At 39.4% G+C, this 25125-nt stretch overlaps 1 protein-coding gene and 1 long non-coding RNA gene across 2 annotated transcripts; both read right to left on the reverse strand.

Annotated features, from left to right (window-relative positions):
* Positions 1-9008: 9008 nt before the first annotated feature.
* LOC122774925 lies at positions 9009-12096 on the reverse strand. Its single transcript, XR_006361033.1, has 3 exons — positions 11818-12096; positions 11634-11726; positions 9009-9296 (listed from the first exon to the last, which is right to left on the reverse strand). It is a non-coding gene; the product is annotated as an uncharacterized LOC122774925 (long non-coding RNA).
* Positions 12097-16067: 3971 nt separating this feature from the next.
* Positions 16068-20509, reverse strand: LOC122774924 (potassium voltage-gated channel subfamily S member 2-like). The gene is made up of 2 exons (XM_044034536.1): positions 18999-20509; positions 16068-18758 (listed from the first exon to the last, which is right to left on the reverse strand). The coding sequence occupies exon 2, from the start codon at positions 18754-18756 to the stop codon at positions 17317-17319; it is 1440 nt and encodes a 479-aa protein (XP_043890471.1). The 5' UTR covers positions 18757-18758; positions 18999-20509; the 3' UTR covers positions 16068-17316.
* Positions 20510-25125: the final 4616 nt, after the last annotated feature.

Below are 25125 nucleotides of genomic sequence, written 5' to 3' on the forward strand. Positions count from 1 at the left end.
CCTTTTTGATGCCAGAGGTTTGAGAATGGCCAGACAGGTTTGAATGATTACAAGGCTTCAGTTTACTCAAATTACCACTTATTACAACCAGGGTATGCAGAAGACAATCTCTGACCATCACACTGAACCTTCCACCTGAGCAAAAGCCTCAGGATGTTTCCTTTCATGGAGTTCATACTGTTTTAAACTCCAGTTAATGACTGAAGAAATAAAATGGTACAGGGCAAAGACAGATTCTAGAGATTCACTCCAGAAAAGCGTCCTTCATCTTCTAAATCCATCATTTTACATTATTTCCACTGTTCGTCCAGTCATTCCCACATAACTTTTTTGTGATTTTAATACGTTTAATAATTTTTCCATTTACCCTTTAACCACATTATTCATGTTGTATGACCCATTTTGATTATATTTACTGCAATTCCTATATTTTCCTTTTTGCAAAATTTGACTTATCCCTTACTTGAATAATTACATTGCCATTTTCATTTCATTATCACGTGTCCACAAGAACTGGCAACACTTTAAAAGACCTAATGTTCTTCATGCACGAAAATAGCCCTTTCGTGTTCATGTTCTTGTTATCTGCATGTTTCTCTTACCCTCAGGGAAACAGGTTTACCTATCCAACATTATTAAATCTTCAATTATATGGTCGGGTTGCTGGCGGCTGCTAGCCTTGGAAAGTCTATTGTTTTGATGAAAAATGCAATCAAGATACTGTCTCTCACTCGCTGCAGTTGTGAGAGACAGATGGAGAAACAGAGAGGAGAGTGGTGGCAGATTAATTCCCTCTTTGGCCCCACTGTTGGTTCATCACACCAAACAAACATGCTGTTTTTGAATAGAAAGCTATAAAGTTACTTCAAGTATGGCTATGTATTCAGCCTATGGCACACATTTAAAAATCATCACATCCTCATGTGATGATTTTCTATCCAAAGTGATATCGAAAGTATTTCTCTCTCACTCGCAGCCTCTTTTCAGTCTACACAGTAGCAGCTCCCATTGACCCATTGTTCTGGAAAACGTTTGCCAGCACTTACATCCTCAAGCATTCATTATTTCATTCCCATGTTGTGCTTTCCAGTATGGATTAAAATGAAGAACATAAGTACTAAGAGTTACTACTGCAGCAGTAGCTTTCAGTCTGAAAGCAGATTTTGCTTGTGTGTTACTTTTCAAAGACCCAAACATTTAAAGACACGACACTATAAGTGAACTGCTTGTCAGATGGTTAAACACAGATGTTTCACATGTTTGTTTGTTTTTTAATTGCCAGACAATTGTGACAATGGTGGACTTGTCTCAGTAGAACTGACCCAAGCCATCAACAGTAACTGACCTTTATTCCTCATCTATCCATCAACTACCAATGTATTCTCCATGTGAGGGTTGTGGGGACGCAGTCAAAAGGCGGGGCACACCCTGGACAGGTCGCCACTCCTTCACAGGGTCAACACACAGACACAAACAACCATTCACTCTCGCATTCACACCTACAGTCAGTTTAGAGTGTCCAGTTAACCCTTGCATGGTTTTGGACAGTGGGAGGAAACTGGAGAACCCACAGAAGACCCACCACATGTCCTGTCCTTCGAAAACATGTCAAAATGTCCTCTGTGAAAAAGGCCCATTGCACTCTCCAAATAGAAATGATGATAGAAATGGACAATAGAAATGTCTAAGTTGCCTTGTTGAGGTTGAAGTACTGTATTTCAGTTTTTTGTATGTCTTCATTGTTTGTTGTTGTGTAATGCTAATGATGCTTTGATTGAGCCACTGCGTGTTATGTTACAGTATATGCAAGTACAGTATGCATGTATGATAAATAAAAACTCATGCTGAACTCTCCGAGATGGACCCACTGTGTTTGTCAAGCCTTGTTTTCCTTCATCTACCCAAATGTATTTTCATCCTATCTGACGTCAGCTCTTAATGCTAATCATGTTTGCTGTTTGCCTGTCAGAGCTGATTAAGAACTTTGTGAGCAGCACCTTCTTTCCACTCACACAAATGACTGTGAACAAAGCACAACTCTCTTGGTGGTAAATCATGAAACACTTTGTTGACTTGGCTGTTTTTTTGGCAGGCCATAGCGCACTGGGTCATTGGAGATGACAATAAATTGAAGGCTCAAAGCCAGTAAGAGAGGTTGGAAGTAAATGGAAACATTTGACTATTTGAAATGCTTTCTGTATTCTGTAACAATAAACAGTCATGTCTGCTTCTATGCAATAGAAGCTAATTTAAGAAAAACTTTCAGATGTGTTATCAATGTCAGTTTTTTGGCCCTATGATTCTGGTATAATATGTACTGCACTATACTATGTTATGGTGCTTTTCCACTAAACAGTTCCAGCACGACTCTCTCAATATCTAATTTATTTAGCGACAGCACTGCTGAAAGCCGGTGATCGCGAGCCACATCACAACCACTTCCGCCTTATTCCAGTTCTGTGACTGTGTCAGACGTAGTCTGGGCTTCGGTCATGCAGGAAGTACTGAAGTAATCCTTTTAATTAACTGATCCTAATGATTCAGTACCCCGTAAATAACTGCTTTACTAGTCACTAGTTTGTGTGTGTCGCATATAAAACAACGTCACGGCAGTGCTATGATGACTGATTGAGGAGGTGCTATAGTAATAGAAAACAATGCAAGTACCAAAGTACCAAAACAAAAGCTGTTAACATATCAAATGACAATTTTAACAATTTCCCTTTAGGATGATGTTTTAGATTTTCCATGATCCACAAAAAATTACATCTTTCGTCACAAAGTATATAGAATAGCTAAATTTATAAATTATATCATTTAAGTGCCTGTTATTGATCTCCAAGCTATTCAGTTTTTGCTGTCGTAGTAATTTATGTGTTGTTCTTTATGTAGAACAACAATTACATTAAAAGATAAGACAATTATCCACATTGTGAACAATAAAGATAAAAATTAACATTAAAAAATTTAGAAAATCAAACGAATCACAATCACAAAAATAATGCTATCATGAATGATGCATCACAAAAGCTCTGAGATAAAATGTAAGACAAACTAAAATGTTAGTACAAATTAGACCATAACAACTAGGACAATAAGTGAGTGATGCTGTGACTTCCTGTGCGATTTGCAAGCTGTGAATTGCTGATGAGGAAGACACTGAAACCACCAATCAATCTCCAAAAAGCCTTTCTATGGATATTAGAGTAGCCCCAAAACGTCAGACAGCAGACATCTGTCCAGCTGCAGACAGCGTGTCAATAGTCAAGGCAGGGAGAAGCCAGGCTGTGCCATTTTTAGGTCGATAATGCTTTAGATCTGCATGGACTCCCTGTGATCAACTGCTCCACATTTCTGCCTTAATGAGCCTCTGTGTGTGTATGTGTGTGGTAGAGAGTGGCAGTGAGGGTCTGTCTGTGAGGGTGACTTTGAGTGCATGTGCTCTATGGACACACATACAGAGTGTCTGCATCTTTGAATTCTGCTAATTGTAAAGTCTTGGACACATTCTGCATCCTTAAGAGACAAGTTGATAACCTTTTTTACAACCCACAGTCCCATCCACCAAGTTCAAAACATTCTCATAACCCCAGGAATTAATGAGTTGTCAAATTGTCATGTGTAAATTAGAACGCATACTTCTGCACACTATTTTCAAAACCATGTAAACATCACTTTTATACATTTCAAGTGACCCCGATTTGGTTCTCAGAAAAAAAAACTCCTCACAGAAAGTGTGCAGTTTATCAAACTTTCTAATCATAATTATCTAAACAAAATATCAACTAGGTCTTATAGTTCAGGCCCAGAGTGTAGGATTTAGAGTCAACCTATCAAAACATGAAGAATACAATGCCTTTTGCAAAATATGAGCTTACTTCTCAGTTGATTTGAGCAGTAAACAGTTTCCTGATGAGTCAATATCTCAATTGCTAGTTACAGGTCTTCAATAGAACATGATGTCAATTCTATAGATTAGGTTCACGTTTAGAGGAAAATAGACAATAAAACAGGACATATATGAGCAGACACTATGTGATTGACAGCTAGTACTGCCCAGTAGGTGCCTGGTTGCAGATGGCATCTGCAAACTTTTAGTTTCAAATACTAACATAGAAGCAGTCAAATCACAAATCCTGCCAAAATACTACATCCTATTCATATACCTTTCTTAGGTATATAACCTATATAACCTTATCATGAACATTTACAGAAGACATAGATCTGATGATGGTAAGTCTAAGAGTCAAAAGTCAAAGGCAAAAACTACTTTTTAGTTGTAGTGTAACCAGAAATGAAAACCCTAGTCAACCCCATTCTCCAGCTTTAGAGGTGTGGAAGGCCCATGATGGCAATTTATTTCGTCAGTCTCACTGGTACAGCTATCATTCATGTCAAGCTTTCATGGTGTGGGCCTCTTATTCTGGCTAACCTGCATCTATTCTTAGCTCTTTCTAGGCAACACCTTAAGAGCAGGAGGGGTAGGTTTTTTTTAAGCCAGACTTCCTTCACTTTCAACAACCACCTGCCATACATGACCTCAGAGCTGCAATGATGTGCTGCTTTCCTTTAAATTTCAAACAGACCCAAAATAAACAAACAAACAAAACAAAAACATTCAGCCTACCAGCAAAAGCAAATAAATTCAAAACATTAACAATTTAGAGACGACATTAATATAAACACACAACTGTCCAGTACTATACTATACTAAACATAAATCATATGAACTCATTTCTCATGAAACTAAACAAATGCCTAATGTCAGGGCTCTCAGCTTTAACATGTCGTTGTAACCAATGTACACGCCCATATACATGCGCGAGTTGCGGTTACTCGCGCTATTAATAGTTAACTTTTTCGATGTATAAGCGATGTTTTTCACTGGATACTGACCTGAAAATCACAGTGACGGTGTTGAGAAGAAGGACGACAAGCACCATGATGTATGAATACGGGGGCGACCACCCACATAGGGCACAGGTGGAGACCCACCCACTAAAGAGCTCAGGTGCAACAACACCCCGTTCATCAGTTCCACCCTCCCTTTTACTTCCCGTATACATTCCCCATTGTGGGGCAAATAATTCTGGGCTACAGTCCCATAACTCATTGAGCACATAGTACCTATTCAGTGTTCTCAAAATAAAAAAGTACATTACACAAAATAAAAATACCTTAAATGCTAGGTTTATTAAGAACACTAGGGTTATTGATGTTCTTTTATTAACTTTATGATCAGAACGAGACACGAGTTAGTTGGTTCAGGTAGAGATACAACTTCAGAATCAGAATCAGAATACTTTCATTATCCCGAAGGCAATTGTTTTGTTACAGTTGCTCCATATCAGACTCAGTAAGTACCAGCAAGAGCACACAAGTTAAAAATTAAAAATTAAAAATCAAAAATTAATTTAAAATTAAATAAAAATAGCACAAAGTTCTTGTTTAAAAAGACATTGTTTAGAATGACAAAATGACAATAATGTACAATGTGTACAGGATAGACATTATCAATATGATAATTAATAAATGAATCGGATACATCTACAGATGGGAGTTGTAAAGTCTGATGGCCACAGGCAGGAATGATTTCCTCTGCCTTTCAGTGGTGCATCTTGGTGGAATCAGTCTCTCACTGAACAAGCTCCTGCACATCGACCCCTCCCAAAGTCCACAATCAGTTCTTTAGTCTTCGTCACGTTAAGCTGCAGATGGTTCTGCATGCACCACATGACGAAGCAGTCCAACGCAGCCCACTACTCCGTCTCATCACCCCCTCTTGTGCTTTAAGAATAACACAACAGTCTGTTACACCTGTGTTTTTCACACCATTTGAAAAATCCTGTCCTAAGTTAACTCGTGTGGGGCCCCTCGCTTGGTCAGACAGTCATTTCCTCTCCCTCACTTCCTCCGACATCAGTTTTCTCGCTGGCGCTGCTGGTAACAAACGTGGAAATTAACGCTTTCACTGCCCTGATCTTATAGCCTGTGCCTGACTGGGAGTTGTGTTTGTGTATGTCGTACTATAAGGCAATTTCATGTTCAATTTCAAGACCCGAGACTTTGCGACACCTCCTTATTCCAGGTCAGCGGCCCTTATCTTGCATGGCTGGTTTTCCACAAACAATCAAGCCATTCAACCATCACAATGACTCCAAAGCTGTTCCATGTCCAGATTTTGGTCCTTCCAACAATCGGTGTCTTCTGATTTTAGGCTGATTTCTGGCCAAATGATCCTGTAGTGTGAGGGCTTTACAGGTGCAATATTTTAACGTCATCTGATGCATTAGAGTCTCATTGCGGGTGAGCAGAACCCCACAATAAACCAAAAAGAGTGATTTGACCCAGAAAAGGATGTTGGGTACTTTTGTTTAGAACCTTAACTTGTAAAAGCCAAACTAATTCCATTTTCTCAGCCATGACTTCATCTCCTCCATGTCTGTATACATTCTGAATTCACTTTAAACCACACAAGTTTCTGTGAGATCCCAAATCCCTGGAATCTCCTCCCTGAAATTGTTTGATTGAAGTGTGTGGTCCTGCGTCTGTGCTTTCTCAGGATTAAAATATTGTGTGTGCTACTATGATATAATATTATAAATTAACAAAGCGCAGTGTTACATTTGTCTTGCTTTTTTTTCAAGATGACGTTGCTTCAGGGCTTTAGAGAAAAGGCTAATTGTATTGGAAGTGATTATAAATACGGACCATTTTCCCTCCCTGTAAGCTTTAAAAACTACAAGCTTTCACTCTAATAGTGCTGATAAATTAATGTAAATGCTATGCAGTAATAGCTGTCAGGTTTCCTGACAAATATTCCAGCACTAAAAGACTTAAAGACTCTGTCAGACTTTTCAGCTCTGATCTCATTTATTGGTGTAATCATTTTCCAGGCAATATATCAGTTAATTTGACAGTGATGATAAGGAATTACTTTTAAGAGGGAATTGTTGTAACTAATTGTGACTTGTATTATTCTGATTAGTTTTGCCAGTAGTTCTTTGGTGTATCCCCTGCTACTCTGTCACCATTAGGAGGTGACGTTATTAACCTGGCAGATTTTTCATTTTGATTACAGCTGCAGTGTTCAGACCCTAGTCTTGTTTCCCTCTGATTAGAGTACAACAGCAGTGCACACGCCTCTGCTTTAGAGGAAACATACATCATATTTGAATCTCTGACATTTCACTGGTGATTTCACAGCTTTGAAATAAATAATGACATTGAATCTAAAGTTGCAAATCAAACGTAAGAATTAGATTAAGATTAAAGTAGCTGCTCACATCTGTTAACCCCTCACACTACAGGAAAATTTGGCCAGATAATCCGTTCAAATCAGCCTAAAATCTGAAGACACCCACAATTGTCGGAAGGTCTGGATCTGGCCAATTTTTTTCTTGTAGTGTTGGGGCAGACGTCATAAAAAATAATGCACATCTATAAACACATACAGAATCAACAACCATGATCTCAAGCTTATGTAGCACACAACATAAATTGTCTAATGAAGCATATTACTGTTTGTTTGAGACAAGGTTATTATAATTAATGAAAACTAATGAAATATCGAAACTGAATTGTGTGTTTACAAAACTAACTAAAATGATAGCAAAAATGTACTTAGATTTTGTCTTTGTACATTAATTTCATTCATCAGCACTATGATGCACATTTTGCACTTCAGGTTAATTTCTTGTAGAGTGGCATAATTTGTTGGGTTTTTATGACACAATATTTATTATGACCTTTTTGCATCTTGCACCTGACAAATACTCCATATTACAAAAAACTAACACGAAAACTAATAAAAACTATTCTAAAACTAAGCATTTCCAAAAAAATAAAACTAATAAAAACTAGCAGACCCGCTCTTAAAACTAACTAATTTTGAAAACAAAAAGTCAAAACTACTATAACCTTGGTTTGAGTGCCCTGCTTTAAGGGGAAATAATAAAAGTGTAACTTCTACCATATACAGTATCTATTGTATATAATGCATAATGCTGTGTACTGATACTACACTCTAACATGTAACAAGTCTGACATGATACAGTCTAGGTAACCTCTACCTCACATACCTTTACTGTTCACTGCACTTTATTAAAACTCACTATTCTGGGTATGTGTAGAGAAGAGCATCAGCTTCCTTGTGAGCTCAAAGTGAGACAGAGAGGTCCCGAAATAATTATCGTCGTCCTTTGTTTGATCCTTTTTGTGTATGATGTTTTTTTTTCCCCAACCTAATTTTTGATAGAATGTCCACCATTGTTGTTGCAACATTATTAAAAAAAATAAAAAAAAATAACACAAAATGTGAAAAGATCAGACCATGTCTCCATAGAGACTCCCACACCTGAAATTGCTTTTTGTCCTCGCTGCCTTGCAGTGTACATAAATGACCACAGAAATAGATATGCCATTAGAGTCAATAAAGTCGATAATTAGTTGTGTCCTAAAACAGTGCATTACAGAGGAGGGTTTTTTTGTTTAGAAAAATAACAAAATTTGCAATAGTTAGTTATTAGCGGACAGGAAGAAACTATCAAAAATAATTGTTAATTGAAATTTGTACATGTACAATGGACAGACAGACGGTCACATTGACGGTCAATTTACCTAATCTCCATATTGCATGTTTTTGGACTGTGAGAGGAAATTTCTAACTTTATATTAGATTTTTTCCATGTGGCCTTTAACATCAGTTTTTGATGTAGGCCTAATAATGCCCCAAACATTGCATTTGACCAGTAATGTATACAGCACTTTTGTGGATCCATATACAGTAGACTTGGAATATAAAAATATAAAAATGAATAAATATGAAGGGGTGCCACCTTTTATCCCACTTGAGCCACGTCTCCTGAAATGTCTGTGGACGCCTCAGTCTTATCGACTTACCGTCCTTCCCTCTTCCCCATGAGGTCTGAGAGGGGAGATGTGTCCCTGGTGGACTCCACATCATACCAGCAGTGACAGAATGTCATTTACTCCACACCCACACAGACTCCGCTCCCTTTTTGTTTATTACAGCGGCAACACAAAAAATACATGAATTCCTTTGGATCAAAGAGTATCAGATTCCAGTAAAGCCCTTTACTGGTGTCCACAACACAACATGTTTGCTGAGGTAATGATTAACATCCATCATCCTCCTCACATGTGTGAAAGGCTTAATTAATGGTGACCTTATGAGCGAGTGAGTGAGAGTCCTGTGCGTATACGTGCCGAGTAGTGAGAGCTGTCCATGAAAGAGTAATGAGCTCCTCGAAATGATTCATCAGTCCCCAGTGGCTCTAGAAGACACAAGGTGAAAACAGCATCTTACATATGGAATATTGGTGTGACATTTCAACAAAAGGCAGTCACCACTGTCTGCGCCAGAGTTTTCTCCTGTGGTTCCATATATGTAGGTGAGATTCTTAGGGTTCCCCTTGAGGGTGGGTTACTTTAAGGGCCTGTTGTTGTGTCTTTACGCCACAGTGTGTCTGGTACATGAGTGCACGCGTATACCATAAGTGTCTGGCATCTAGGTTTTTAGAGGAGATGCAACTCACTGAAAAGTAGAAATTGTGTATTCAGATGTGTACACACAGAGCATAGCTGGTGTCTGTGGGGTGCAATGGGAGTCTAGGTGCGTTTGCTCAATTGAACTTGACGTTCCCTCACTAATAGATTGAAAGTGCCTGTGATGAGCAAATTCCTTTGCCTCTTTGCCTCCATTGCTCCTTTCTCTTCCTCTCCAGTGATTCTATGTGATGTGACAGAGCTTGGAAGTTGAGGTTTTGAACTTAGATGTCCTCCCTGCCAAGGAAATTGTTCTCCAGCTATATTTTAATCTCAGGGTGCTTTCATACCTCGCTCGCTGTTCCGAAATTGGGGACGTTTCTCCCCTAGATCGGTTCTAATGGGCTTGTGTGAACGCAGCAATCGTACTCCGTTTGGGCGCAAATCAGTGATCGGTTGCAATCGCTCCACATTTGCAGTGTGTACACAATTTACGAGTAGTATCCAGCTGCATTTATGACCTACAGCGCTGTTGTAACAGTGCCACTACCAATGTTACATTCAACTAAGGTTACATTCTAACATATTGCTCCATGAAATGGAACATAATACAGGTATGAAAACACCTTCAATGTCACTACAAGTGCACACCTGGATTGATTCATTTAATGGAGGCAACAGCAACACTAGTACTAGCCCTCATTCAGCAGCTTGGTTGAACAAACCTTTTGTCCACACCTGCACTGCTACACATAAATGCTCCCTCACTCAGGTCTGATAGTATTGCTTGACAGAGCCTATTTTTAAGGACACAACATACACGTAAAGTCAGCTTCTGTTCATCACGAGCAAACGGAGGCAGAATAATAATATCAACAACAACCAGAATCACCAACAGCTTTAAATAAACATTGAGTGACATATTGCGCACTGATGTGGTTTATGCTTATGCTTAATCTTTACGAACAGCCACAAAAAATAGAATAAAAGCACAACAAACCACAGTATTAGGTAGAGTATTTGCCTCACAGGAGGCTGTAATGACATCCATCTGTGTACTTAAGCTATTCTCTCAGATTCATAGCAATATGTTCACCACAGGGATAATAAGAGAACAAAAGGCTGCATCTTCTATCCGGCCTCTCTTTCATCTTGTGTTGCTCTCAGTCTATTCGATGTCCCCAGTGATTGACTTCTATGACTGGAATTCAGGAAGGCTTTTTCATCTTTAAAAAACATTACCATAATTACTTTCTCACTCTATTTTGTATTGATGGCTTTTGTTCTTTCTGTCCTTCACGCAGTTTCCCTAATGAATAAAAATGTAAAAAACACAGCTTTGTGTGTTTTGTTACTTCTGTTACTTCATTTAATGACACAGAACTGAACACAAGTCTATTAAAAACAGGAAACAACAGGTAATACATACATATATATATATATAAATATGTATACATGATGTTATATTTATGTACTTAGTATTCATTTAAACATCATTGCCAAGGAATAAGCAATAAGCGTCACCCCTGGTGATGGTGGGGCCCCAGTAGTGTGTGAAACACCCCCAACATTTTATCATATTAAATAATTTCTTTAGATCTATTCAGACATCTACTGTAAATAGTGTTGAAGTTATTTGGTTTTGTTTTGGAGTTGACCATTGCTAATTTCAAATCACAATTCATCTTAGGGCCCCATAAAGGCTTGCGTCGGCCCTGCCTTTCAGTTATCCTGGTGTTGTTTTACTTCTGCAGCTCTTTCAACAAACTGCAACTTGAGCTGTTCATTAAAAGGTAACACTGTCACTCAACAGAAGTGACCAACATGTGTCAGAGGGCAGAGCAGGCAGCACCACCTTTACACACAAAACACCTCCACCAGAGTCTAACCTGAGATTATCCATGACAAAAAAAAACACAGGGAATACTCGTGGAGCACAGAGAGCCAGGCCGGAGCTCAGTTTGTTTGCATAATCAGATTCATTCCGGCAGTATGTTCTCCCTGGAGCAGCTGCAACATTTTGCACAGTATAATTCCAACACCAGGTGGATTTCAAAGACAAATTAAACACACCATACAAGGTACAGTGCCGCAATTATATCAAATTAGGCAATTATCACCCTTACCCACTGCTACAGGGAGTTGAATGTAGTCCTCGGTATTTAGTGAGGTGACGATTAAGGAAGATCAATGGAGTAAAAGGAAGATAGGGAGCGACTCTGTGAAACAGAAAAAGATTCATTATACTGTTATATTCAAGTTATGCCGCACAATATGTTATCACAGCTACTGCTCGTTACACTTTCTCACATGTTGTGGTGAGAACGGCACAAATCCCACGTCTTGCCAGCTGCATAAAGCATCTGTGCTCTCTCTCAGCAAAGACACTTTGAAATCTCAGGGTTTTTGTCGACGTCATCCCACCAGGCTCAGGTGCATTTCCTTTTCCAGATTCAATCTTTTTCAAGCTTCACCAATCAAACTGTCTGAACCGCTGTCCTCGGCACATCCCGGAGAGAAAATGATTCAGGAGGGAAGTAATAACACACACATACACACACACATGTTCAAGCATGCACAAACTGCATTTACAAAAACATACATATCTCACACACAGCGACAGACAGACGGAGAAACGATCTGTGTGCACCTGCCAACCATTTCCCCTCTCACTCCTAAATTAGGAAAAGTCTGATTGCATCTGTCCTCTTGACCTGACCTACCACCAGCAATCTGAGCATAATAATGGATCCAGCCTTTCTGCCTCGCTGTATCACCTGTGGGAGCAGGAGCTTTCAGTTCAATACATAGTTCAATTTTCCTTCATTTAAAATATAATAATATAATATTCTTGATACACAGCAGGTTTTTGCTCTAATAACTAATTCCCCCCTCACACACGCAGACACTGAGAGATTATATTCCAGTCCATAGAGACAGATGTGTAAAATTGAGAGATGGATGATATGAAATGGTTTCAGAGTGAGTTTGCCTGGTTCCTGTGGAAGTGTGGTTATACTATAAATCCCCTAAGCAGTTAAAAGCATCCAGGCTGAGGTAATAAAAAACAAATATATATATATATATATCTATATATATAGATATATATATATATATTATTTCCCTTCCTTAGGCAGAATTGTCAATCTGCGACAAAACATTTTGTGCATGCAATTTCTCTTGTGTAGCTGAATATCAATACCCTCATGCTGTCCTAATTAAATAAATAAATGAATGAGTGAAACTCCAAAGATGAGGTAAGTGTTAACAAAGCCTCCTGGAATGTAAAGGTTATCAACATTTCACGGGCATCAGATTGTGGTTTCAGTCCAGCTCCTCTGCCTCTACATATCGAGGCTGGGATGATTCAAATGCTTTGCTGTGACTGCCATTGCTGTAGCATCCAAACAAAGCTGCCAAAGTACATTCAGACTCAGCCGTGGAGAACAACGGTGCATTTCCAGCCTTCAAAGCCACTTAACTCAAACTACATCCAGAGTTTCATTATAAATCACGGACATTATTTTCATAAAAGCAATTTTGGCAAATAGTAGCTAGAATTCACAAAGTGTTTGATGAGGACATGTTGTGCTCGCAACAAAATGTCTGTGGTTTTGAGTCCAAAAACATCCGTCTGAGTGGATGAGACTTCTGCAGTCGGCACGTGTCAATTGCGGAGATTAACCCACAGGTGACAAAGCTCCACTCATCCAATAACTTGAGAAATTATTCCCCCTCTGACTATGTTTTATTGTGTTTATTTCCTGACTCTCTTTTAGTCTTCCTTTTTTCTTATGTATGAAGTCATGAGTAGCAATTATTCAGCCATATAGATCTGTAAGCAGATTAGATCTGTAGCAGCCAACAACTGCTATTTCTATCTTTCTTTTTTCTTTCTTACTCTCCCTAAACTGCGTTGTGATTGATCAAAAACCTTCTCTGATGTTATTCTTTTATGGTACTTAATTGTGTTTGCCATGCAAACAGCTTATCATTCACCTGAGAAGAGGATTCTGCAATTTTGCTGCACCTGTGCAATGACAATAAAGACTTTCTATTCTATTCTATTATGTTTAATCTATGTTGTGGAATGGACTGCCATGACACACTAGACAGGCTCCTTTATTGTCAGTTTTAAACCTCTTTTAAAGACTCACCTGTTCTCCTCTGCATTTGAGAGAGTGCAAGTCTGTTCTGCATTTTATGGGAGAGATGTCACATGCTTTATGTCTTTTATGTTTTTATTTACTTTTGTTTGTTTTTTCATTCTTTACGTTCTTATTATTATGTTTAATACTACTGTAAAGCACTTTGGTCGATTGCTGTTGTTTATTAAATGTGCTTTGTAAGATTGGATTGGATTCTATTCTAAGTAAATAAATGAATAATCCTGCCTGCTGTACCTTTAATGTTTTTTTGTCATGTGATAGGGTTCATATTATGCAGTCACAGCCAGTATTTGCTGTGATACAGGACAAAGTGAAATGTTGTGAACATGTTCAGTAAGCCTTAACATGGTGTTGTGATATGATTGACCAGCAGACTGACACTGAACTCATAGCAATCAATCAATCAATCAATCAATCAATCAATAGCTATGTTTAGGACGGCCTTGAAGTTTTCTAGAAGGCATTTATGGTTCATATAGAATGAAATGTATGTTATCTATTCTAAGCTTAGCTACATGTTATGTTAAAACATGTTATATAAATAATCTTAGACTTTACTTGACTGTGAAGTGTATTAGGCTAAAACTCTTCATATGTTCTATATGTACAGTATGTGGAGCGTACTAGAACAAAGCTATAACACCAAACGTGATGTATTGGAATTATTAAAATCACTGTCAAATTGTGTAAGTATGATAATATAATGACTTGATTTTTTAAATTGATGCCCCACTTTACTTTTTGTTCTTTTGAAATATTGGTTGGAATCTTCGTTGTGGCACAAATCTTGATCTTCATAAAAGAAGAAGAAACAAACATTAAAGCTGAATTATCAGCTCAAAATACTCAACATGCTTGTTAACACAAACACACTCTGACCTCACCCGCGTGTTCAACATCACCTGCGTTCTGCATAATATATGCACAACTTCTTAAGCTGATAATTAGTGACGCCATGAACTGTGTAATGAGAGATTATTTTTGGAGATGTTCATTGATCAGACACGTTGGGAAGCAGGAGAAAGTGGGGGGTGGGGGCGTGCGGCGAAACAAGCACACTGAAAAGATCTAATTTTCCCACGCAGTTTAAAACGAAAGGGATTGTAGCAGATGGCAACAACATGAAATGTCTGCTTAGTAACAGTGTTATACCCAATCAATATGGTCTGTATTCGACATGCTGTCAGCTATGTTTGTGTACAGTACACAAAACATCACACATATGGAAGCGCATGAATAGTTCTCTTCGTATTCTACATCAGCGCCGCAGTATAAGCTGAGTACTTTTTTTTCCTCTTTTGTCCTTGTGACAGGAACAAAGTCAGTGAACTTAATCAAAGGCCACGGATGTAATTAAAAATCAATTCATTAAACCAACCCTGATTATAAAGTACACGTGGAAACAATTACACGTGAGCCAAATTTAAAAATAAACTCCGAAAAGGGCCTGAGAATTTCAGTTCTAGTGATAAAGAAAAAAGAATGTTGTGGGGTTTAATCTCTGCTTGACAGTGGGGCAGAGGAAAAACATTTTACTCTCTAATAATCTGAGCTGCCATCTGTACTCAGCTGTGTGCCAGACAAGCTGTGGGCCTTCCTTACATCCATCACCACAGTCAGAGGGTAATGATACAAGCGAGCCGAGGGGAGACAGAGGCCACACATCTTTGTCCTCCTCAGGATTCACAGTGACCTACACACACAGAAAAATGAAATCACTGACTTTCAGCCACATCTTCTCATCTTATGTTTCTCCACTGCCTTATAGTAATTTTCCATCTCCTCAAAAACTCTATAATTACTTTCCACTCGGTAAAACGGATCACTTTTTTCTTTCTTTTTTTTCAAATGTCACCTGTTACCACTGTGAAGTTATCCTGGTATTTTTCCCACATGCTAATTTGGTGTTTTGGATTCACTCCCACTGGGAATAGGCTTTAAAGGTTTAAAGGAGTAAACAAAAGAAGAGTGATTTAATTGGCCTCAGATGTAGAGCTGATGTGCATTTGAATTACATCACCGCTACTCAGTCATTCACCTCTCATTCAACCCTGAATATGACACTGTGTCCTAATATTGATGTTATGAGTATATTCAGTATACTTTGGTTTTTACAGAGTACTTGTTGATTTTAGTTTGTTGTCAGCCCCCTCATAGGCCACATTCTGTGTTTTTATGTTCAGACGAATTAGCCGTGACTACATTTATGTACAAACATCTGCATGTCATCACAAATTAAACTGGAGACAATGAATTCAAAATTGTTCTTCAACTGATGAATAAATGTATGAATGACCTCCAAGTACAGAAAAATCAAGTAAAAATAAAATGCTCTAAAAAATTTACCAAAATATGACATGACAAAATAACTGATAGTTTAGAGTTGATTCCTATTCGTTTCAACAGCTCTTTTATTCTTTAAAGTGAAATCAATGCCTCTAAATTAGTGCTCTCTGGTGAATTCCTGCTACTGTGACAAAGCTGTTTACTGTTGGGGGAAAAAAGCAGCAGGCAGAGGGTTTGCACTGACTTCACTCAGCCCCAGTTAATTTTTTAAAAAAAACATGTTTTATCCAGACACCTTGAGACTTGATGGAAAAGGGAGACCTTTGCAGGCTGTCACTGCCATTTTTCTCCACAGACAAAGCCCTTGTAAAGTGGCAGATTTAAGTCGGGTATAACAGAACAAATACAAGGGCATTGTGTTTTCTCTGTAAGACTTGTAACCACTGGCCTCAAATTCTGTCTGTTTGAGTTTATTCCACCAAAAAAAGTGTAACAGTAAGTTTGATGCATCTACAGTGTTGTTGAAAACACATCTGTCACTGTCAATTATGTGTGAAACACCCGGCAGTTTATTAGTGTGGTGTATAGGGTGATTAAAAACACACACATTTGTTTTCACTTCTGAAACGGTGATGCAGCCAGAGAATAAAATCATCTGAGGGAAAAAAAACATGATGTCACCTCTGAATGGTTGTTACTATGCCTGTCAAACTGTTTCAGTCGCTGCGTCAGTCACAGGTACAAATCCCTTTCACCCCTTCAGGCTTAAAACACATGATCTCACATGGTATGACACTAAGACCCTTGCTCTGATCTGCACATTCAATGACGCGGAAAGAACATTATGTGTGTTTTTTCTTGTTTAATACACTTTAACTGCACGTCTGGAGGTTTTTTTTGTAGCAACACCACAATTACTGTACATGTTGACACGCTTTCAAAAAACAACAACAGCATACAGTACATCCGGAGTTACTTTCAGACAGATTTGAATACAAGTAAAGCTGGACAACAGTGTGACACCTTCTAGGATGGTAAAGGACTACAGCATTCTCGGGCTTTTTATAATCTGATGCTGTCACGTTTCGTTTGGTCTATTATTGAAGGGACAATAACAGCACACAGTGTGATATTATATATTTAGGCTGTGCTGTACATTTGCTTATACTTTCTTTTCGTCACTGACACATGGATCAACACGTTATTGCACTGAGCTACAGAGAGGCAAACGGTCAGACACCGGTGGATGGAAGTGGGTTTTCTTTCAGCACCGTGGACAGCTCCTTGTGCAGCCGCTGCTGAGTGAACGCGGACACCCCACCCACATGCACGCGCGTCCTCCCGTCAAAGTGCTTCAGTGTATTGACTCATTCAGACTCTGCTCGCTGGGTGAACTCCGACTCATGTTTGACAAGCTCGCCATCAGGGATTTGACTTTGTGCGCGTAATAGTTTCTCAGGTTAATGGAAGGAACCTGCTTTATGTCCTCGTCGAAATTACAGCTTCTCATTGCGATCTCCAGCTGCTTCTGCTTCTTGTAGAAGAGGGAGAATTTATTGAAAATGAGCGTAATCGGAAGCACAACGACCAAGATCCCGGCTAGGATGCACGCCGAGGCGGTCAGTTTGCCCGCAATGGACGCTGGCACCACGTCTCCATACCCTACGGTGGTCATGCTGACCGTGGCCCACCACCAGCACGCCGGGATGGTGGAGAAATCCTCGCTGTCCTCTTTCTCCACCGTGTATGCCATGACACTGAAAAAGGAAACGCCGACAGCCAGGTAGAGAAGCAGCAGGCCCACCTCTTTGTAGCTGTTCCTAAGTGTGGCCCCCAAGGAGCGCAGCCCCGTGGAGTGACGCGCCAGCTTCAAGATGCGGAAAATCCTCATTAGCCGCAGCACCTGCGCAACGCGTCCCAGATTGGCAAGCGCCGGGCTGCTCTCCACCACCAGGTTAATCAGGAGTGTCAAGTAAAATGGAAGTATGGATATCAAGTCTATAATGTTTAATGGGTGCTCGAAGAAGTGCATGAGATCTGGCGCCACCACGAACCGAGCAACGAGTTCCAAAGTGAACCAGCCGATGCCAAAGTGCTCCACGGTCTCGAAACGGGGATCCTCCGTGGGCTGCCCCTCACTGTCCAACAGGCTGAACTCACTCATACTGTTCATGCACATCGTGGCGATGGAGCCGAGTACCACCAGGATGGAGAGGATGCTGATGATGCGGCTTGGCACGGAGTAGCCAGGGTTGTCCAGCATTAACCAGATGCGCCTCCGTGCGCTCCCGAGCGGCTGTTTGTCAAACTTGGTCGCGTCGTTATAGAACTCCAGAAGCTCATCGAACGATGAAGTGGTGCTCCCTTCATCACTCCGGTCTTCCCAGTCCTTTCGGTCCTGATCCATTTTCCTACAGTGGTACGCGCTGCTGCAGCAGGAGTCGATGAAGAACTCGTTGATGCCCCAGTACTCGATCTCCTGACTAAAGGAGAAGATGCACAGCTCGGCCATGACGTGCAGCCGCCCCGTGTTGTAGAAATTCAACACGTAGGGGAAGAGTGCTGGGTTTCTATCAAAGTAAAACTCTTTCTCCGTGTCGTCGTAGTCGTCGCACAGCTCCAGTATGGATTCTTTGGACTGACAGTGGAGGAGACGCGCAAGTCTAGTCTCAGGGAACCGGGAGAGAGTGTCGGACTGGAGACGCTTTTTGAAGCCGCCTACGTTAATGCGGATGGCGGCGTTGTCGTCCATGTGAGCCCCGCTGCCCAGTTCCCCCAACAGCTGACCAGTCATGTCTGCAAAGGGGGACACACAGACACGCACGACACACAGAAGACAATGAATGAAGGACCAGTCACATTAAGAAAAAGACACATACAATGGAGATAATTCTCAACTGAAACAAATAAGAGATTATAATTTGAATTATTGTCACAAAATGATTCCCTTTTGTTACACAATGTTTCCCCCCAAATAAAACAGGTACAGGAGGAGCAGCATTTGACTGAACTGAAACAAAGACACATGTAACTTACTTTAAAGCTCAACGAATCCTCCTAGAAGAAGAGTCTGCGTTTCAACTTGGCTGATGCCATATTCCAATTTAGTGTTGCGTGGTTGGGGGCAGTTGAGTCTCATGATAAAAGGCAGAGTCATCCCCTGGAGTCCAGACAGGCGCGTCTGTCAGGTTGTTCCTTCACATCTTCAGCAGAGGAGACGTGAGTCTCGCCTACGAGATGTCAAACATGACATTGTTTCCAGAAATTAAGAGAGAAATGTAAAAGAAAAAAATATCTTCGAAGGCTTGTTGACGCGCGGTGGTTCTTACATCCTGCATCCAGCGGGAGGTTTACATGTTATTCATCCACAGGTATCAGCTGTAAAGACTGATACACGCCCTGACAGTCGCTTTTGTTTGTGCGAGGGAATTCCTCGCTCTCTCTCTGTTGCTGCGCAGCAACACGTAGCTCTCTCTCTCTCTATTTCTCTCTCTGCACCGCCTTCCTAAAGTGATCTCAGCAGCATCATCTCATGCTGCCGCTGAGGGGCGAGGCGCAGCTCCGGGAGGAGAGGAGAGGTCACCAAGTAACGACCACACAGAAAGCATCCAGGCAGAGGATGAGATTTCCGATGTCGTTGTATAATAATGACTTATTTTTAAGCACAATTAGATCTATATTAAAGCGATGTAACGAACTATTAATGAGCTAGTACATGTTATAGGTGTAGTGTGGATGAATGACGTTCTAATACATTGTCAAAACCGGATGTTGCCATGAACCAGCCTGAGACACTGACTTTCCTTTAGCCACCTAACAAATGTCTCAGCCAGCAGAATCTAGTCAAAATCTGGGGGAAATCTAAAAACACTTAATGTGAAAAAGCTTAACTGAAAGTAGCGATCAATCATCATCAAATTTCTCATGGACACTTCTAGTCATGCCCATGCTCCGCTCTCCCAAAATCAGAACAGAAAACCCAACATTATGGATGCTGTCTACATTAAAAAAAAAAAAAAAATTAAATGGCTGAATGCCCTAAAATGGGGATGAATCAAGCTAGAAACTATCTCCGCTTTCACCTCTCCAAAAATCAAATCCGAAGCTTAATGCAGAAAGCATCCATAATATTGGGCTTTCCATTTTGATTTCTGGAGCGGTGGAAGTGGAAATGATAAATCTGGCTTGAGTCTACCGTGTTTTATGAATATATTTCCCACTTTCTCCCCCATTGGACCGCCTTTTTTGATGAGAAATGTAAGTTTGTAAACAGCTCAGTCTTCTGCACCATAGTCTATAGATAAATAAGCAGAAAAATCAATTTTTAGCTTGCAGAGACACGGGAGCTGTCAGCTGCTGCCCTGTTTGGTCAGTTTGTGTCACTAACTGGACAAAGGATTTCAAACACATTACACACACTCTGTGCCATGATGAACTGATTATAGTCTTATAGTGTCACCTTGGTGATGGGGAGAAAATGGCAAGAACATGTAGCACACATTAAGATATCTAGAGCTGAAACAATTAATCGTTGAATCGATTATTATTCATTTACTAAATTAATCGACAACTATTTTGATAATCGATTAATCGGTTCAAAGCTTTTTTCATGACTAAAATAAGATTTCCAATTGTTTAAGCTTCTTAAATGTGAATATTTTCTTCATTTGTTTGCTCTTGATAACACAGAAATCATTAAAAGTTAGTCATTTTGGTTTGTGGACAAAACAAGACATTTGAGAACGTCATAATTTCCAGGTTTGACAAACACTTTTTCAAGGTTTTCTGATATTTTATGGACCAAATGATTAATCGAGAAAAAAATCGACAAATTGATCGATTATGAAAATAATCATTAGTTGCAGCTCTAAAGATATTATAAGTCTAATATCTGTATATTAAGTCACAAAAATGAAATTTCCCTGTGTCCTCATTGGCAGCCATGTTTTCAAAACAAAACTATCACTTTAAGATCACAATTTTATTAAAGAGACATACTATTGATGGAAAAATTATTTAACAAAAGAGACTTTGGGTGCAGTGATATATATATATATATATATATATATATATATACACACATATGTATATACTGTTGTATGGAGTGTAAGGCTTTATAGGAGACTTTAAAAAGACTCTGTAGGGATACAGTTCTACTACCAATTAAATAAAATGACCTTTATAAACGTTGATGTCACCACACCCAAAATATGTACCTTTAATCACATTAGGCACCAGAGACGCACCATAACTATAATGTCTAATAATGTAACTAATAATAAAGATAGTGAGTCAAATGCAGTTTTAAAACACACACACACAGCTGCATTAAATTATGTGATGCCAAGGTTACAATTGATTGCTGCCTTGTTGGTCATTGATCAAACACATTCACTCCTCATGCAGCCTGGATCAATAGAATTAGCCTATGACATTCAAACTCATGCCACTGTCTCGTTAGTTTTCTCTGCAGAGCATGTGTGGAAATATCATGTTTGATCTACGAAAAGATAAAAACCAGCCATGAACATTGACCATCAACATAATAACCTCCAGCACCTGCATTCACTTGGGTTAATATTATCAATTCAGTGGTGACATCATAAACAGGCCCGTCTGGCAGAAGATAATGCCATTGTTAGAGAGGCCACCTTGCAGCACAGCCACACTTTTACCGATGAAGTGTTTTGTCTCATGTGTTCTGATGTGTCTAATGAAGAGCATAACGTTTGCAGGCAAAAGCTGCCTTACATAAATTCTCTCTTAGGTCTGTGTTTTTTTAGTGCACCAACACTGGGCTCCTTGACAGCAGGCAAGAAGCAGGTAAATTGTTGATTACACTATAAAGTCGTCAAGACTAATGTATAGTGTTGTTGCACTGGGGAAACCATCAGTGCTCTCTTGTTTGTGCAATGTGTCCTCTGAAAAGTACACATGTGGCCCATTTTTTAGTTACAATACACACTGTTTAAGTGGCCATGATAAAGTTTACAGCACTGTCACCTCATGAAATTGAATGGGAAGATTTAAAATGAAGGCCTTAATAGCAGTTATTGTTCCCTCTGGCTGCCGCGCCGTCATTTCAGTCACTCCACTCACTGATGTCATTTACTGGCCGTCCTCTTCAAGGCATTTAGGTTCATTGGAGGCATTTCCACACTTGCTGTTGCTGGAAATATAGCCATAGGCTCCACACAGCACTGGGACTGTTTACTCCTTTACAGGGTCATTGGAAGATTTTTTTCCTCCCTATACAGCCAGCTAATTCATATATCATCATGACTTTTTTTGCTCCCGACAATGGCAGCTAAAATGAGCACTGAATTCCCTGTACAGATTGGCTTTTATGAAACTGCATTCACTCACATTGAGAGGACATGGTATTTGCATACTTTTAGGGATTTAAAACCTCACCACAAACACCCAGTATGGCTGTAGGCTACTAGAGATTATGACAGATTTGTAGGAATTTGGATGCTTATTAAGAGCCTTGAAAACACACATAACCCCACTCTGCTGATTGCAATTTTGTGAAATTACTGTACACTCCAGTTAATGCCCTTCACTTATGGGACCAATATATGGCTCCTGTGGGGATGTTGTGCTACAATTATGATCCTATTATATTATTATTATTATATTCTCATCCAGCAGGGTTTTATTGAATGTCTAGGTATCAGCCTCTTCTCATTGTGATTTGGATCATTCTGATTATTTCTCGTCCTGTCCTCTTATGATACAGGCAAAGTCATATAAATCCTCGCAGCAACTTGCTTGCACTGGCACATTTAGATGACAGTCAAATGGCAAAGCTCTTGGGATTACGACAGTCAGATTTTATTGTTTACTTGCTGAGAAACGCTCACAGGATATCAGATTTTGGTGAAAAATAATTGGTGCCTCCTCATTCTGCAAGCTCCATCAGTCACAAATGGTATCTCTGTGCACACGCATGCACACACAGTTTTGCATTCTTTGTGTGGACACTCATATTTATTCCCTAGTTCCTTACCTTAACCATCACAACCTAACCCTAACCTAAATCCTCCAATTCCAACCCTAACACTAACACCAGGTCCCCCCAAAAGCCCATTACAAGATGCGAGGACCAGCCAAGATGTCCTCATGTTGCCAAAATGTCCTCACTCCGTGTGGTTCACAAACACAGAGCCCTCCTCAGATTTCATTAGCGTCAGTAAAGAGGCTCTTGATGTTTGTTCAGGATTACTGAGATTGTTTGTTCGGAAGTACTCGTGTTTACCAGACTGTCATCTTCAGATTATTCACTTTCTGCTTTTCACTAAACTGCACAGCTTTTGATTCATTCTTCTCCCACATGGTTGAGTTTAATGCTGCTGCTTTGTGGAGGAGGAAACATTCCTCAAAGCTTATTCCTCCACAAGTATCCTTAAAACCTGCTTTATTATTGATAGCAGACCATGCTTTTGAATACATTAATGTAAACATCTGTCATGATGGGTAAAGAAATATAATCAGGAAAAAAAACGTTTTTCTCCTGTCGTACAATTATTCCATTTGGGTCTACTATATTTGATAGCCTTTCATGTATGTATTCCCGTAATATTCCACTTAATCCTATAGCTGCTCTGTTTGGATTAGCCCCTGACGGAACACCCCTTTCAAACTCTCAATCTAATTCCCTTGCATCTGCTTGAAGGACCGGGCCCCTCCCTCAAATGCTGGGTGGATCAGAGAATTCACAGCACATTTTAAACTGGAGGAACTACAATACCATAGTCTGGGCTCTGCTGCAAAATATTGCAAAGACATGGTAACCCTTTCCTGGATTATTTTGAAAGCCTTCCACGTACCAGTGTGACTGGCTAAGGCCATCACAACCCCCTCCTTTTCTCTTATTGTATTTATTATTTATTATATTTTCTGTTTTGTTATGTTTGTCCTTGTGTTATTTTAATGTTACTGTCACATTTTGTATTATTATTATTATGAGGTAAAATTCAATATAAAAAACAGTTGAAATATTGAAGTGATGCTTAAGTGGTAGTAACTAGTCAAGCCTAGAAGATTTTATAACATTAGTTAAACACCATGAGCTACAATATAAACCTGAAGGGTTGTGAGATGACTGACAGGACACAATAGGAAAAACAAACAACAATATTTTATAGCACAATTATAATACTAACCTTTTCCCCTCATAAATATTTGAGAATTTGGCAAATGAAGGCACAAAATACAGCTGCAAAATATTCACACACAAAAAATGTCAAAAAGCTCATCATAGGTTTTCTACATAATAAATGTAGATAAATGTAAATAAATAGAAAATAGTGATATAGGTGAACTAAAAAGTTCACCTGTTGACCTATAAACACACCTAGAATGTCCATTTAAGGATTCGTGTATTATTCCCATGGCAAATTACCGTGCCATGTCTTTTCTACTTGAAACTGCTATTCATTAAACATCTAAAGTTAGTCATTGGATTTTGCATTGCTGGTTAGTTTTGTCTTTGTAGTTTTATTCTACATGTCAAATAACCCTTTAAATTTAAATTCTTGGTCTGCTTTCATTCTCATCTCATATCTTTTGATGGAGACTTTTTTGTGGAACCTCCGTATAAATCTTATCTCAAAATAATTGACAGTCTTATTGTTGCCTGCCAGCCCTGACCGTTGCACAAGAGATAAAGGAAATAAAAATGTCCAGGATTGACATGATATATGGATTGGGCTGAATTCAACTCATGGGAAATAACTACAGCATTTGCCCATACTGTAGAATTAATATAATATCAAGTGGCATTTAATTCAGTTGGAAACAGAAGCTCTGGTGCCTGGATGCTATATATTTCAGTTAAGGTTGATTTCCTTAAAACCTTTCAGTACAATATACAGGTTAAATGCAGCAGGCAGAATAAACGAAGGTTTTGAATTTAAAGTCTCAGTTTTCAAAATTGAATAGTCCATAATCATATCATAACTCATTATCATACAACCCATTTCTCCCAGACGGAGTTATGACTTTCAGTGACTATGGCAGAGATGGAGAGAAAGGGCTGACAAAGAGTGGTTAGAGGAGAGACAATGACAAGAGAAAAGAAAAGACTGTAAGAAGATGGTATGATTTCACTCTTTCTCCTCTCTGCTTCAGAGCCTAAGGTACAGGCTCATGTGAGAGC

The sequence above is a fragment of the Solea senegalensis genome, linkage group LG9 (genome assembly GCF_019176455.1).
Source record: "Solea senegalensis isolate Sse05_10M linkage group LG9, IFAPA_SoseM_1, whole genome shotgun sequence".
Classification (NCBI taxonomy): Eukaryota; Metazoa; Chordata; class Actinopteri; order Pleuronectiformes; family Soleidae; genus Solea; species Solea senegalensis.

Coding starts and splice junctions, on each gene's coding strand:
- LOC122774924 (XM_044034536.1), bottom strand. CDS start 18,756: ATGACTGGTCAGCTGTTGGGGGAACTGGGCAGCGGGGCTCACATGGAC.